Source organism: Myotis lucifugus, unplaced genomic scaffold, assembly GCF_000147115.1.
Source record: "Myotis lucifugus unplaced genomic scaffold, Myoluc2.0 scaffold_45, whole genome shotgun sequence".
Classification (NCBI taxonomy): Eukaryota; Metazoa; Chordata; class Mammalia; order Chiroptera; family Vespertilionidae; genus Myotis; species Myotis lucifugus.
Window position 1 is genome coordinate 7,324,523 of NW_005871093.1, and position 16,669 is coordinate 7,341,191.

Consider the following 16,669-nt stretch of genomic DNA (forward strand, 5'->3'; position numbering starts at 1 on the left):
CATGTAGGTCCGTGGAAGGTAGCACTATCACCTCCCTGGATTGAGGACCTAGATCTCTATTAATGCAGCCCAAGAATACTAGTACATTCACTTTTACAACACATGTCTGAGTTGAGCTGATTGTGAACTACAATCCCTAGGTTGCTCCTGTGCTATTAGTCCTTGCAACTCCTCAGCACAAGTTGGTACTAGGCCCGACCTGCCTTGTGGTTACTGTGGCTGGGAAGACAAGTCGCCGTCACTCTCTAGGGAGTGATGCTGCACCGTGAACCCCCCCCCCCCACTTCCACACTCCTCCTGGCTGTGCCTGGTCATCAGACCGCCCTGTCCACCTCTGCACTCTCTCAGGTCTGAGGAAGGCGACGTGATTATGTGGGAAAGACCTTCCTTAGTGGTCGGGAGTGGGGAGTCAAGCCAGGGCTCAGGAGGTCGGGGTTCTGATACCTGTTTCTCACCATCTCCCACCTATCTGTCGCTTCCTCATTAATGAGATCAGAGATTGGGCTAAGGGAAAGGTCCTCCCCCCTACCCCCCGGGGGGCTCCCCAAATAAGCCCTGGGAGGCAGAGCCCTATTACCAGAGAGATGCATGCTCCCTGAGGCCGACCTTCCCCACTCAGAATCTAGACCAGTGATGGCGAACCTTTTGAGCTCAGCGTGTCAGCATTTTGAAAAACCCTAACTTAACTCTGGTGCCGTGTCACATATAGAAATTTTTTGATATTTGCAACCGTAGTAAAACAAAGACTTATATTTTTGATATTTATTTTATATATTTAAATGCCATTTAACAAAGAAAAATCAACCAAAAAAATGAGTTTGCGTGTCACCTCTGACACGCGTGTCATAGGTTCGCCATCACTGATCTAGACCAATAAATTTGGCATTGACATCCAACATGTGTTATTGGCATAGTACCCCCCTGTCCGTGGTTGAGGCATCCCCCACTCCCAAGTGACCAGGACCAGAGCAGCCCACACCCTGTAGTGAATATTCCAGGCAGCACCCGGACTTAGAGCCAATTAGCCTTTTTCTCCTTGTTACCCCAAAGGAAATTGCCGTTCCCTTCTGTCAACTCTCTAATTACCAGATGGGACGACTAAGATTTTGAGGACAATTAGGGGAGGTCTGTCTTTCCCCAAACTCCCTCCCCAGGCCCGCCCCTGTCTGGAGCCTTCCTCTAATTTGGAGCCATTTAGAAAAGACTCGGAAGCCTTTAAAGCTAAGAAGAATGTCTCCCGGAATGCATCCTGCCTGTTTTATAGCTGCGGCCAAGAGGGCTGGCGAATGCGCTCCCTCCAATGCGCTCCCTCGTCCTGCAGAGGCACGGAGACGCGCCCTGTTCAAGGGGCCTGTGGCCACGGCATCCTGCTGTAAAAATAGCTGTGGGTTTGATGGCTGGAGGAGGCATCTGCCCAGCAGGCAGTTACGATCAGGAGAAGAGGCGCCTCTAAGCCAGGTCAGAACTCTTGGCGGGGCCCTGCCTGGGCCTGGGAGATCACCTCGCAATGGTTGGGATGCCACTTCCCAGCAGCCCTGTTCCCCCTGCACCCCTCTCCCACCTGACCCTGGACCTTCACCCTACCTGCCCACATATCTGAGCAGCTCTGTGGGTGCCCGGGGTATTTCACACACTCACCTGCTCTTCTCCCAGAGCAATGGCAACTCCTGTTGTTGCTCCTCATCCTCCAAGGCCGAGTTTGTTGAACCCCAGCCCACATGCCCTTCCTGAACGAGTGGAGGCACTTTCCCGTGGGTCCCCTCACTCAGGACCACACCCATTTTGTTGTCCACCGCTGGTCTGCAGTGCCCAGCACTCAATAAGCACCCAATAAATATCCGATGAATGGATGAGTAAAAGCATACATTGTCTGACTGGGTTACTAACATGGCCCACGCTCAGGAACTGTCAAGGATGAGTTCTTAGTCCCCCAGAACACCTAGTGTAGGGCCACAGTGGACAATCAACGAGCATTTTGCTTGGAAAATCGTGAGCTCTCCATCCAAGGGGGTATGCAAGCGAGGGCCAATTGATGGGGAGGCTGCAAAGGACCCTTGGGGTCTAGCAGGGCTGGACTCCGAGGACCGATGGACCCTCCCTGTGCTCCTAGAGGCCACGCGGCTGGAGGCCCCCGGGTGGGGCAGTGGTGTGAGGCCCCAGGCCAGCAGACAGGCAGGCAGTCCTCACTCTGCTGCGGAGGGGGAGAGAGACAATGATTCCGGAGGAGCGGGGAGAGAAGGGAGCCTGCAATGTGGGCATCGGCTTTGAGGAAGGAGGTGGAGGGAGGTATTTGTAAACAGTGGAGGTCAAGGTGGTTGCTGGCTGGGGCAGGGACTGAGGGCTGTAGGCCTGAGAGGGCAGGGGACAGGCTGCTGACCGGGAGGAGTAAGTGGCAAGAGATTAGGAGCGAGGGCTGACAGGTAAGGTCACCTGCCCCAGCTTGTTCCCAAGTGCTCTGAGTGACAACAGTCACCTGGCAGGGAGGTGGCTGCATCTCAAGGCAGTTGGTCTCTTTCAAGTTCCCTTCCGGGCTTGGTCACCCCTGGCACCTCGGGCTGCCCTCTGTCTGGAAAGTGGGGTGCTCTTCACAAGGGGCTAAGCACTCCTCTGACTCACTGGAGCCAACCTCGAATTCCAGTTCCGAGGCTACTTGCTCGCAGCAGCTCCTGGCCGGGAGCACAGACCCCTCAGGGGTCTGACCCCAAGAACCGGTGGTTACAGTAGTCAGTTCGGCACAGTAGTCAGTTGAGCCAAACAATGTGACACAGTGATGGCAACAGACTCACCACCGCCCACCCGGCTGATGAGGGACTGTGGCAGTGAGGTTTCATCAAGGACTCCCTCCACGTGGGGGGTCTGCCCTCCACATCCCTACCCGTGCCTTCAGTGCCCGCCTCCTCCCCACAGCACGGGGCCAGGTGGCTGGGCTGCTGGCACCATTTCTCAGATGCGGAAACTGAGGGTCTGTGTGTTGGTGTTGCTGAGTGAAGGTCCCACAGCGAGGGCAGAACCCAGAGCTTCCCCTTCTCAGGGTTGTGGTATGCCCCCCCCCACCCCTCCCCTGTGCCCCAGGGACAAATGTGTCCCAACCCTCTCTCCCGGGGGTTCTACAAGTTCCACCAGACTTCTGCCCAGCTCTTCCTGCTTTCGTAACTGAAGGAGAAGGAGGCCAGGGCAGGAAACTGTCAGGACTAATTTGCCAAGAGCTTGTGAACTTTTGTGACTGAGCCCCACCTCCCTCATCTCCCCCGCCCCCCACTTCCCGCAGACTGGCTGGCCCTCGGGAGCCCCTCCATGGTCCTGGGCCGTGATCCCCTGAGGCAGGAGCTCAGGGGCACCCAGTCCCTGTGTGAGGAGGCCTCGGGCCAGCAGGAAGCAGGAGGTACAGCCCCGGATGGCATCATCTCTCCTGCTCAGCAAGCCCAGAGCCAGGGGGACCTGGGCCAAGCTCCAGGGCAGGGCAGAAAATCTCCGCTCCCCAGGGCGGCCACCTGCCCCTCCGCGTAGGCCCAGAACAGGCAGGCACCTGTCCTGCTCACACAGCCCATCCCCGAAGAGGGTCCAGGAGGGCCTGGGGCTGGAATCCAGGCTCCTGCCCCCAGAGTCAGTCCCCTTCGCCCCGGCCTGCTGTGGAGCCTGTGGTTGGTCCCTGACAGCTCAGGGCGGAGGGTCCCGTCACCAGTCTCAGGGAGGTCGGAGGGGTTGACCACAGTCAGCCAGTCTGGGATGGCTCTGGGAGGGGCAGCACCTTCCGAAGCTTCTTTCTGGAACCGCTAGAAAGCGGGGCCTTGGGCGAGTGACTCACCTGTGTGTGCCTCAGTTTCCTCGCCTGGAAAATGAGGTAAGGACTGAATGCGAAAACACGTTTTAGAACACAGCCTGACTTTCTGTGTTTAATAAATGTTAGCTACTCTTCTTCTAACCACCATCACATTCCCTGCCCCAAGGGGGAGATCAGCCTTACCAGGGCGTGGAGGCCAGAGGCCAGCTCCGGGGACAGTTAAGCTGTCCTGTGCCTGGGGACAGTGGGCTCACTGCCTGAGCCCAGCACTGCCGGCCCTGGCAACCGATCAGACAGATCGGGGGCCAACTTGGCTGGGTAGATGGGGCGGCACTGGACACACGGGGGGCCCACCAGAGGCAGGTGCAGGCTCAGCTTGGCACATGTGCTTGAACTCTTGGGCTGGGCCAAGCCTAGTGAGGATGGACCATGTCCAGATCTGTGTTTGTGGCCAGAGTGGGATGGAGATCTGATTTTTCCATTCTCCCTTGTCAGAGTCACCTCCATTTTTCTTTTATCTCTTTTCAACTCCCTGAGGAGGGCTGCGGTGGGTGATGGCGGCACTCAACCACAGGGCCGGGCGGGTGCAGAAACCCTCTCCAAGAACTGACCCAGGGGTGCCACGTGCTATGCACTTTTCATATGAGAGGACTGAGCCTTCTGGAGGATGGTGTCCTACCCAGAGTTGCACAGCTGAAGCGGTCGGGCCATGCTGCTATGAATTTCCCCAGCTGGTGCGGCTGGCCCTGCCTTGAGAGCTCTCCTGACCTTGCATGGCCCAAAGCCACATCTTCCCAGCTGGTTCCAGGCCTCAACTTACTGTGTCTTTAGCCAAGAGCCCCTTCCTGGGCCCTGGGCCCTTAGCTACAAAGATCCTGTTGGCCCAGTGCTAGTGGAGAGCTTTGTGGCTTGGACTGTCTCTGGATCCCACAATCCCACCCACTCTGAATGTCCCAGACAGGTGTCTGGCAGGGAGGCCTCCGTCCTGTCTTTTGTCACCTTCAAACTGTTGTCCGGACCTGGAACACTATTTAAAGAGCCATCCCTGAGCTGCCCCAGGCCTGCTGCAGCGCGAGGGAGCACGCCAGACCATGGTAGGCTAGGGCTGCCCTGCTTCCTGACCCTGACCTCATCCTGTGACCTTGACTTCATTTGTGATTCTGACCTTTGCCTCATTCCCTGAACTCACCCTGACCTTGACCTGACTCCTCTCATTGATGTCCTTGCCCTTGAGCTGATGACCCTAGTCCTGACCTTTTCTTCACCCTTGATGTCATGCCTGCGTCTCGCGCACCCTGGGCTGCCCTTGATGGGTGGCCAGTCCATCTATGTGGGTCCTGATTTGGGTCTGCTTCCCTGGATTGGGTAGGGGCTGCTAAGGTGAAGAGGAAGACGAGGAAGAGGAAGGTGGAGGGAGACAGGGTGGGCCGGGCTTAGACTTTTCACAGCTCTGCTTCTGCTGAGAGGACATGACTCCTTGGGGGTCGGGTTGGGATTCCAGGACAGCCTGGGTGCTCTGGAGCCTGCTGGCCTTGCTTCCAGGTCCTTCAGCCCCTGCGGGGCCTGCCCTGCTGTCCTTCCATGCCCCTGTGCGCCACTCTTGGGGCTCCCTGGGGGCTCCCAAGGGCACTGTTCTTTCAACCATTGTTCTTGTCTCAACCGCCCTCATCAGTCCCTCTAGGCCTGAGAACTCTGACTGGCCGTCAAGCCCCAGCTCAGAAGCCACCTGCTCTGGGAGGTTTGCCCCGAGTGCCCCAGTGGCTGAGGGGCTTCTCTGTGTTCTCAGTACCTGGACTGTGGGCTCCTTGGGGACAAGCATGGGGCCCGATTCAGTTCTGGGTCCCTGAGTCGGGGCACAGGGCCTGGCTGGAGATCAGCAGGTACCTAATAAATGTCCTGATGCCTGGAGCTAGGCACACATGGGGAAACTGATGCTTAGAGCCCTAACTGATTTTCTTAACATCACAGGGGCTGTGAATACCACAGGCAGGATTAGAACTCAGATCTGGGCTACCCCCTTCTGCCCTGAGGTGGTCTTTTCAGGGGATCTTAGGGGCACATTATAAAAGGGAATTCCAAAGTCAGCTGGGCTGCAAAGGGTCCAGGCTGGGAGATCAGAAGGCCCTGAGCCTCAGTTTCCCCCTATGCAGTCCTCCTTTTGGGGGTTCCAGAACAGGGCTTGGCACACAGCAGGGCAATGTCTCACAAGATGGCCATGGAAGGCTGGGTGAGGCAGGGCTGGGTGACGCCAGGCCAAGAGCAGGTCTGCGGAGAGAAAGGGCAGAGTATCCCACAGACGGAAGTGATCCTTTTTATTAATCAGAGGGAAATGCATATGTAATTATGTGAGATGAACTCTGCAGGGAGGTTCTTTTCTTTATGATGTCTGAAGGGATTTATAAATATTACAGAGGTTTTACGGCATCATAACGTCCTGGCCGCCCTGCCAGCCCCCCTTTCAAAGGATTAGTGGAGACAAAGCACCCAGTAAAAGCTAATTATAAGTCAGCCGAGCTGCTGCTCCTGAATTGAGCCCAGGCGCCGGAGGGAAGTGGGGGCGAGCGCAGGGGTGGGGAAGTTGGGTGGTGGGACAGGAGCGAGCTGGAGGAGGGGAGACCACACAGGCACTGGGGGTGGGGGTGGGGGGACGGGAAGCCCATGCTCTGGGATGGGTAGACGAACTTGGCAGGAGGGTGGTGCAGGCTGAGATGGAGGCAAGAGTGGGGGTGGTGAGGTGGGAGCGGGAAGCCTGTGTCTGTTCCACCTCTGAGCCAGTTCGGGGACTCGAACATGGGGGCCCTAGTGATGGCTGCTGAGGGCAAAGTCTCCTCCTCAGGGGTTCTTGAGGACTGAGAGCGTTCAGTGAGTGCTCAATAGTGGACTCCGGGCACCATGGCATCCTGAAAGCCGCCCTGGAATTATTCCATGTGGGTGGTCGCCTGCTCTACCTGCTGGGGAGCTCACCCCTGAGCTTTGGGGAGCTATTTCCACACCGATCCCCACTCTGAGCCTGGGTGGGGCAGGGGACCTCAGAGATGAACAGACACAGCGATATGGCAGGACAGCGTGGTATGTGATACGGGATGTGGCTGCCCTAGACTGGTAGGAAGGGAAGAATCGGGGGAGCTCTAAATTGGCTTGGGGAGCGGGGAGGGCTTCTCAGAGGAGTTGAGCCTAGAGGATGAGGATGCTGCCAGATGGAAGGCAGGGAAGGTACTCCAGGTAGTGGGAATGGCAGGAGGAAATGTTGGGAGAGAAGAAAGCTCTAAGTGGGTTTGGGACAGAGTCGGGGACCCAGGTGAGTGGAGGTGGAAGCTCTGGGAAAGGGACAAAGGACAGATCCCACAGGGCTGAGGAGTCCAAATGTTATCCTGAGAACACTGGGGAGGTGGCAGGAGAGGAGGTGGGCCCCGTCTGGGGTCTGATGCTAGAAAAGATGCCCTTCTCTGCTTCACAGGCTGGGCGCAGACCACCAGCCTTCCGGAGCCCGGGGGCCCAGGTCAGGAAGCAGCTGTCTGGCCCGGTGGGGTGGGTGCTCCTGTGGGCTTCTTGCCGTGGCTGGGAAACCACCCCGCTTATCTGCAAGGCTCCATTAGGAGCTTTGCCTGCCTGTCTGCTTTGGGCTGGGCTGTGGGAGAAGGGGCGCGAGGGTTGGGAGGTGGTGAATGGCTGACCTCAGAGGAAGGGGCTTCTGCAAGGCCTCACCCGCTACCTCGCAGGCACCGAGGAGAGCCCGAAAAAGAACAGAAGGCGGAGCCAGCTCCAATGTCTTCTCCATGTTTGATCAGAACCAGATCCAGGAGTTTAAAGAGGTTGGTCAGTGTCCCCTGGGGCCACTCGGAGGATCTGTGTAATCCATAGAAAGCTCTTGGGGAGCCAGTAAGGTGTGGGATCAGCCCTCCGTCCCTGAGGCGTGATGATGGTGTCCACCATGGTGCGCCTCACAGCCTGCAGGCGTGACTGCTGTCCTCGGGCAGCATGACCCTCTCTATCTGAGCCTTTGCTTTCTGTTTGTCCTCGGGCAGGTCCTTCCTCTCTCTGAGCCTCAGATTTCCTCTCTGTAAAAGGGGGTTGCTGTGAACATGCAATGAGGGATGGGCATGAAGCCCCAGCAGCATGCTGGCGCACAGTAGGAGCTCAGCATGGGCTAGCCATCACTGTCACTCTGGTGTCGTGCTGAGCTGGGTAACGGGGGTGGCCAGAAGGGCCTGCACTGAGGTTGCTGGCGCACAGTAGGAGCTCAGCATGGGTTAGCCATCACTGTCACTCTGGTGTCGTGCTGAGCTGGGTAACGGGGTGGCCAGAGGGGCCTGCGCTGAGGTTGCTGGGGCAGCAGTTTGCAGGACAGCCCCTTGGGGGAGGTGTTTCTTTTCCGGGGAGGGAAGCTGGGCTTGGGTGAGTGGGAGGGTGACCTTTCAGTGCCCGTGTTTCTGCCAGGCCTTCACCATCATGGACCAGAACCGGGATGGCTTCATTGACAAGGAGGACCTGAGGGACACCTTTGCTGCCCTGGGTGGGTGACCAGCAGTGTGGGGTCTGGGGGCTTGGGGCAGAACAGGCCTTCCAGAAAGAGTGAGCGGCTGGGGGCAGGCGGTGTGAGGGGCTCATGTGTCATTGGGGGTACAGGGAAGGTCAGGAAGGATTCCTGGTTGTTAGAGGACTTGCCAGGGAAGGGGGAGGGCATTTCATGTGCAGGAACGACCTGTGCAAAGGTCAGGGGTGGGAGGCGAGGGTGAGGTGAGGGGTCAGGAGACGCCTCAGGTGGGGGAGAGGCCGGAGATGTGTGCAGGTCTCCAGGGCTCTGGGCTTTGGCTCCCAGGGAGGCTTTTGCACCCTCAGGCCCAGGGAGGACCTGAAGAGGGCCTCAGGGACTGGGTGGGTGGGGGCTGAGGCTGGGGAAGGGGGCAGAACCAAGTCAGGTCTGGACGGAGCTTTGAGCTCCTGGAGATCTGGTTGTCCCCTGGAACGAAGCGGAATCCCAGAGTCCCAACCTCCTGGCAACCAGTTGCCACCTCCAGGGACAAATGAGCCCGAGGCCCAGGTCTTCCAGCCCCTATGCACCTCAGCTTCAGATTCTTTGAGCCTCAGTTTCCTCATCTGTAAAATGGGGATGGCAAACAAATAACTTGCTCTATTTCCCAAGGAGGCCGAGGTGGTGGCTGAGTGCAGTGAGGCTGGGGGCTGACCAGTGCTGACTGTGGCTGAATGTGGTCCCCTCCCAAAGTCCCGCAGCAGGTGGGCGGGGCCTTAGGGAGTCGGGGCCTTAGGGAGTCGGGCGGGTGGATGGTAGAGCTGAGAGCCTGCAGGACTCTATTTTCCGGGGCTGCCTGCCACAGGGTCCGCTCTCACCCTCACTGTGCTCCTAGGCGTCTCCCTCTCCTCCCCAGGCCGCATCAATGTGAAGAATGAGGAGCTGGAGGCCATGGTGAAGGAGGCCCCTGGGCCCATCAACTTCACGGTCTTCCTGACCATGTTTGGGGAGAAGCTGAAGGGTGAGTGAGGCCCCAGGTGGCCCTGGGCAGGGAGGGGTGAGTGGGTGTGGGCAGGCTGGGCCCTGTGTGCAGATGTGCATCCTTCTGACGCACACCACAGCTGGGAGCACGGTGTCACCCCCAGGAACACAAGCCTTCCCAGCCCGGCCTCGGTTTCCACCTCTACACCACAGAGTGGTGGTAACTGTAACGACCCCTCCTTGCAGAGCCATGAGGGGCCCAGAGGGACAAATTGTGTAAAAGCTCCCCCATCAAGATGCCTCCGCCACCTCCCTACTCCTGGGCTCATCTTGCTTGCTCTGCCTCACTGCCCGCTGGACAGTGGAGGTGGTGTGGGGAGCCGGCACGGCCATGGCATACTCAGCCCCAGGGCGCCTTATGTGCCATGCCAGCTCAGCCTGGTTCAGTGACCCTGAGTGGGGGGGCGGGGGGGTGGGAAGGATTGAGAAAAGACAGACAAGAGAATGAAAGCTGGGTCTCGGTGGGATGCTGCTCCCTGATGAGGAGACAGCGCCGGCGCCCACAAGCCGTGTCTTTATTTTATAGCAGATGCCACGAGGCAAAGTAGGGGCGTGATCACGTTGTTTACAGCATTCTCGTGAGTTTCAACCTCACTTAACTACATGCACCCGAACTCTATCACAAGGCACGTGGGGCCACGTGTTTGGACCATAGGTTCAAGCTCACAACCACAGCCGTTGGCTATGATTGTGCTGGGAGGGCCCTGCCCTCCAGCTGGGACTTGCACGTGGCAATGAGAGGACCCTGTCCTTTCATTAGTCCGAGGCTTGAACCTGGCCAAAACACTGTACCCGCGCCCCACAGGTGGGGTTGGAAGTTATAGCGGCTGACCACAGTTCCTTCCCCGGGGAAAGGATGGAGGGGCCTCCTTCATAAGTGAGAAGACTTGGGCCCAGAGAGGGCGTTACAACTGCCCCAGGTGTCCCAGCATCAAAGAGGTCGGGCTGGAACCTGACCCCAATTCCTGGCTCTAACCATTGCCACGTCAGGCGTGGGGCGCATGGTGGTGCGGGAGTCCAGCCTCTCTGCCCTCTGCCCCTTAGTGCCAACCCCTGGGCTTGAGGGTCCATGGTCAGAGGGAAGGGCCAGCCTGAGCTGCGGCTGCCCTGGGAGGTGGGCCTTGTAGCCACCCCACCCTGAGGGTGCCCCTGCCTGATGCCTCCCTGTCTCTGCTAGATCTGGGTTCAATACCTAGCCCCCCACAGGCCCCCAGGATGACCAAGGCTTGTCTACTCTTGCACCTGAGTTTTCTGTCTGTGAAATGGGCGTTGTGTTGATCTCCCAGGGCTGCTGTAACAAATGACTGCAGACTTGATGGTTCAAAAACCAGCAGTGTACTCTCTCAGCTCTGAAGCCTGGGCTATGAAATCTGGCGGGTTCTGCTCCCTCAGAGGCTCCAGGGGATAACTTGTTTGTTGCCTTTCCCAGTTTCTGTGGCTGCATCGCTCCCATCTCTGCCTCCGTGGTCCACTGCCTCCTTTTCTGTATGCCTCCCTTGCCTCACTCTTAAGAGGACACTTGTCATAAGATTTAGGGCCCACCTGGGTAATCCAGGACCATCTCCCCACCTCAAGATCCGTTCTTGACATCTGCAAAAGCCCCTTTTCCAACTAAGGTGACATTTCCCAGTCCCAGGGATAAGGACATGGGTATATTTTTTGAGGGGGCCATGATTCAACCCACTACAGGGACGATCCTACCTAACTGCACAGCTTTTATTTGGTAAAAAAAAAATCATAATACTTTCATGGGTTGTGACCTGCTGGCAAGTACGATAGCCCCACACACAATGTCCTGGCTGATTCTGGACTAGAAGGAGGCCAGCAATTGACCTATGACCGGACAGCCTCACCCTCCTGTGTCAGAGACAAGAGACCGAGGGCAGGAGAGAGAGGAGGCTGTGGGCCTGGGTCTGTCCGGCTCACTCAGGAGTGCCATCGGGCCTCCTCCAGGCAGCCAGTAGGGTTATTCCTGGGACCATGACCACATTCAGGAAGAGCTCAGAAGCCCAGGGACCTGGGGCGGGGGTGACACTCCCAGAGAAAGGCATGTGGGACTCTAGCCAGTGACCCAGTGACTTTAAAGGGAGGTGTGTTGGTCTATGACTGAGCTAAGAGCTCTGCCCCAGACCAGGCAGGGTCGCCGGCTTGCAGCTTTTTCTCATTTTCGCAGGGACGCCAGGACTGGGGCTTCAGCTGAACATGTCATGCAAACGGGCTGAGCCTGCATGCTCAGCCAGCAGTGGAGACAGGAGCCGGGCTGAGGCAGGCACGGTCTCAGCCCTCTAATTAGGACAAGGACACGTTGTCATGAGATTCCCAACAGCGAGGGGAAGGTGTAGCCACTCTGCACCCTTTGATGAGGTTCAAAGTCTGCAGAAGAGAGTGCGAGGCCAGCACTGTGCCAGGCTTGTCACCCTGGGCCAGCCTCAGAGATGCCTAATGACCCGGACACATCCTGTCCTGAGCTCCCAGTCTGATGAGGGAGACACAGCTGACCCTGACCCAGTCTGATGGGCAGCAGCACAGAGGGGTGGGACGAGCAGGGGGCTCTGGAGGTCCAAAGAGTTGGCTTCAAATCCTTCCTCCCCTTATTAGTGGGGATCTCAGGAAGTAACAGAGATTCTCCGAGCCTCAGCTTCCTTTTTGACAAACTGAGGACATCAGTACCTACCATGTGGGGTGTCCTGGGGTTCCAGGGGAGCAAACAGTGAAGCCGCAGGGCGGAGCTTGGCGCAGAGCGCTCAGATGTGTTTGCGGACATGAGGGAATAATGTTAGTCCAGATCTTTACCGCACGTTGTCATAACTGACCCTGGGAGGTGGGCAGCAAACACCACCTTTTTCTCCATTTCACCAATGGCACAGCCAAGCCTTAAAGAAGGAAGGGGACATCCCCAGTCCACAGTGAGCAGGAGGGCAGTGTGACAGAGGGGAAGGAGCACGACATATGGGTCACCAGGTCCCCTGCTGTTGTTCACCCAGCCTGTGAGGCCTTGGGGGAGACCCCCCTTTCCTGGGCCTCAGTTTCCCCATCTGTACAACCAGGGGGCTGGATACTCAATCTCCTTGTGGGAATAGAGCTAATTCTTCAAATGACTTCTTTTCCTAAAGCCCATGCTATGCAAGTGATAAAACCAGGAATGCTCCTCCCCACTGCCCGCCCCACAGCCTGTTGGCCCACCTGCCCCCTCTCCATCCGGGGACAAGCCTCCAATGCCACTGCCCGAGTCCCGCCTTTGGCCCCCAAGTGCAGCGCTTTTTCTTCTCTACCCACAGCCTGTCCTGCGCATCTCGGATGATGAGAAAGCGCCAGAGCTGCCCTCCCACCTCACTAATCACGTGGCAGCCTCAGCTGTGAGAACTTGGCCACGTCATTTGCCCTCGCTGAGCCTCATTTTCTTGTCTGTAAAATCGGGCCACTCAGCAGGTTCCGCACGTAGCAAGTGCTTAGTCAGGGTCGTGCACAGCTGTGCAGGCTGTGATCCCTCAGAGCCTTTGGCTATGACCACTATTCCTGGTTTCCCTGGAACCTCCCTTTCCTCGCTTCCACAGGGGAGTGGAAGCTGGGGAGGAAGCTCCCAAGCCCTTGCCCTCGGTAGGGGCCATGGGGCCTGCCCCCCCCAGCCCCCATCCAAACGCTGCCTGTTCTCTTCATGTGGGCGCTCTCCTTGCCTGTGTGTGCTGCTTCTAGGCACGGACCCAGAGGAGACCATTCTCCATGCCTTCAAGGTGTTCGACACTGAAGGGAAAGGTTTCATCAAGGCGGATTTGTAAGTCCCCTCAGCCCTCCGTGTTGGTCTTTCTCTCTCTGAAACTTCAGCTATAAAGGAACTGGTGTGGAGTCCGGGTGGTGGCAGCCCCGTCTCCTCTCTGCCCAGAACTCAGCCCAGCTCAGCCACTGATGTCCCTCCCTCTCTGGGCCTCAGTGCCCCCATTTCTGTGTGGAAGTGGGTAGGGAGTCTGAAGTCATCAGGGAGGGCTTCCCAGTGGCGGGGGCGGGTGGGGGGAGAGGCAGGTCTTGAAGGATGACTAAAGGTGCTTGAGCTGAAGCAGGGAGTATTCTAGATGCAGGAACACAGTGAGTGAAGTGCCAGGGCTTGGTGTGTGCGAGGTTACTGAGGAGTGGGCTGTGGCTGGAGGGTGTGAGTGGGTGTGGGGTGGAGGAGACTGAGCACAGAGAGGCAGGCAGGGCCTGTATGGAGTAGCTCGCTCACCAGGCCCTGGACCCTGGGTCTGCCCTGGGAGCTTGAGAAAGAGTTAGGCAGGAGCAACATGGAGGCCAGCCTGGAGGAGGAGAGGAGGAGGTACAGCCACCATGAAGGCCTTGGCTGTTGCGATGGAGGGGAGAGGATGGGTAAGTAAAACACCAGAGGCCAAAGCCAATGGGATTCAGGGCCTGAGTGGATCAGGATGGAGGCGGGCCCATGGGAAGGGACCAGCTCAGCTGGGAACACGGAGAGTAAGGTGGCTATGGGCTGGCATTACAGAGGCGTGGGCACTGACATCTGCTATGCCTGGGAGCCTCAGCCCAGTGAAAGCTCAGGGCCGAGGGCCAAGGGTGGCAGGCAGGGCAGCGGCCACCTGCCCAGGGGCTGGGACACTGAACTGCCCTCTGAGCTGTCCCTGGGCCATCCCTTCAGAGCCTCCAAGGCCTTGCTGGGTGTCTGGGTGGTCCTGGGCAGGCAAGGTTCCCCCAGGCACAGGCTTTTGGACCAATTATTGTGCCGCCTCAGGCATTGGCTGTGAGACTGGTTTTGCTGCCTATTAGAATCATCTCTTAGTGGAGAAGGGGTGGGAGCGGACAGGGGGCAGAGGGGAAGTGGGGACAGTCTCCTTTGTCTCTCACACGTTCTCACCATCCCACACTCCCAACGTTGTGAGTCACTTACTCCCCAGGGGTAGAGGGGGGTGATTAGGATCTCTCCGGGCCGAAGCCCTCTCCTTCACCCCTCCCTGAGGTCCATCTTGAGGAGCTGGGGGAGTCACTGGGGCACGTCTGCCATTCACCTTCGCCTCCACCAGGGCAAGGCCAGGGCTGGGAGGAACCCTCTGGGGACCCGATTTGGGAACCAAAGGCACCGCCCAAGGATAGGGGGCCTGGAAGATGGGGCTGCTCACCAGTCAGGCCACAAGGAGGCTCTGGTTGAAACCGAGTCTGTGAAAAGTCCCCAGCCTGGGGAGCTGGGAACTGTGACTGTCCTGCAGTCACATGAATAATGGAAAGTGTGCGTGGTCCTTAGCGGGGCCTGCCATTGCTGGCGACACAGGCCTCTGGTGCTCAGGGCCCCGCTCAGCCCCCAGGGCCAGCCCTGCTCCCTGCTCTCCCCGAGAGCCCTCTGGCCCCCTCCCCCAGCTCCTAGGGCATCAGTCCCTCCTGCGCAGCCTCAAACTCACCTTGCATGTCTCATCTCCGGCTAGTCCTCTGGGCCCAGGCAGCTCTGGCTCCTGTGGGCAGCTGCTCTGGACCACCCAGGGGGCAGGGCCCCACCCTGCCACTACACATCCTTACACTTCCCAAACCGCAGTTTCCTTCTCTGTACATGGAGTTAATGACAGTCACTTCCCAAGGCCATGAGGAGCAGATGAACCCTGGGCAGGCCCATGAGGACATGCACCTGGATAGGTCTCCCTGTCCCTGGGCTGAATGTGAGCACCTGTCCACTGTAGAACACTGCACACACGGCAGCAGCCATCGCGAACTGGGGAAGCAGGACATCTAGAACCAAGGCAAAGAGACCACCCTCAGTAACCTTGAGGTTGATTATTAGTGCACAGTGGACCATCTGAGTGGCCCCCAAGGTCATGTCAGAGTCCCAAGGTCATTTCATTTGGTTCCCACTTGATGCTGGGAGGAGAGTCCGTGTTACAAAGGAAGAAAATGAGGCTCAGCTGAAGTGGCGTCTGAGCCCACGTGGCTCTCTGGGGGCTGTAGCGCCAGCCCTATCCCTTTCCCTACCTTCACTGGTGTACCCCTGGACCAGGACTCCTCCCCCAAGCCCACCTGCCCTCATCAACCCTGTGATCTGTGTGTCTACTCACAGGGTGGCCCTGCCCCTGAACATGACCCTTTCTCTTCCTTGAGCAGCATCAAAGAGAAGCTCATGACGCAGGCAGACCGGTTCAGTGAGGAGGAGGTGAGCTCTGGCGTTTTGAGGGTGCTGCTGAGCACTGCTAAGAGGCTTCCTGGAAAGCACAGCCCAGCCCTTCTCAGCAGCCACCCCCACCCCACCCCACTCACATCACTCTTAGTGATGTCTCCCTGGACTCCTTTGATGAGAACAAGAAGGATGGCGGTGAGGGGAGGCTGTGGGACCCTGGCCTCCGTGCCCTCCACTGCCATGCCTCCATCTGACACTCCTGGGTGACCCCTTGCTCTGGCCCTTATTTGGCCCTGGTCCAGGCCAACTCCCTGCTCCTTCCCCAGATCAAGCAGATGTTTGCAGCTTTCCCGCCAGATGTGTGTGGCAACCTGGACTACAGGAACCTATGCTATGTCATCACGCACGGCGAAGAGAAAGACTAGAAGGCGATCGCGGACCTCCCCCAGAGTCAGAGGCTGTAGTGAGAGGGAGCAAACACTGGGGATCGGGCAGCCGATGGGAGCTCCTATGACCAGCATGTGGGAGGAAAGGCTCTCCTTGCTTTGTGGGTGGGGTGCAAAGCAGGAATAAATAATGCTAACAAGGTCTGAGTTTTTGTGATTAATGCTCCTGCTGGGGAGAAAGCTAAACATTCCTATGTTGTTGGTTTTTCCAAAACTTTTTACTTCCCTGGCTTTGCTCAAATGTTTCTGATGAGCTAGTGTTTAGAACTAATTGACAGTTTTAATGATCCCCAGCTGGGCCACAGGACACTGCCTTCATTTATGAAGCTTTTATTGAGCATCTAGTGCGTGCCAGCCCCAGACACACAGTGATGAGACAGCCTGTCCCTGGGCAGGAAGATCAGGCAGTGAGGACAACAATTGGGGTGGGGACAAGGGAAGCAAGTCCAGGGAAGACCTGGAAGCTAGGAACTGAGCAGAGGCAAAGTAGGTGGAAAGGAGGGGTCGATTCAAGGAATGTTTAAGGAGTAGGCCAAGGGTGCTGAAACAGGACGCACATAGCACCGACCATAAAATAAAGGTGCGTAAATTGGACTTCATAAAAATTTAAAACTCCTGTTCAGCAAAAGACAACACGAAGAACGTGAAAAGGCAAGGCACTGGGCTGGAGAAGATATTGGCAACAATAGATTTTGACAAGGATCTGACAGCCAGAATATACTTAAAAAATCTTACACATTAATCCTGGGAAGATAACAACCAAAACAAATAATCAAACAAAAAACAGGTAGATGACTGTTTGGTGCAAGTTCCTCAGTCAGGGACTTGAC

At 57.5% G+C, this 16,669-nt stretch overlaps 1 protein-coding gene across 1 annotated transcript; it reads left to right on the top strand.

Moving 5' to 3' along the window:
• Positions 1-7,025: 7,025 nt before the first annotated feature.
• Positions 7,026-15,854, top strand: MYL10 (myosin light chain 10). Its single transcript, XM_014455409.2, has 8 exons — positions 7,026-7,079; positions 7,239-7,280; positions 7,501-7,593; positions 8,219-8,294; positions 9,148-9,273; positions 12,987-13,065; positions 15,381-15,429; positions 15,720-15,854. The coding sequence occupies exons 1-8, from the start codon at positions 7,026-7,028 to the stop codon at positions 15,816-15,818; spliced, it is 618 nt and encodes a 205-aa protein (XP_014310895.1). The 3' UTR covers positions 15,819-15,854.
• The last annotated feature ends 815 nt before the right edge of the window (positions 15,855-16,669 follow it).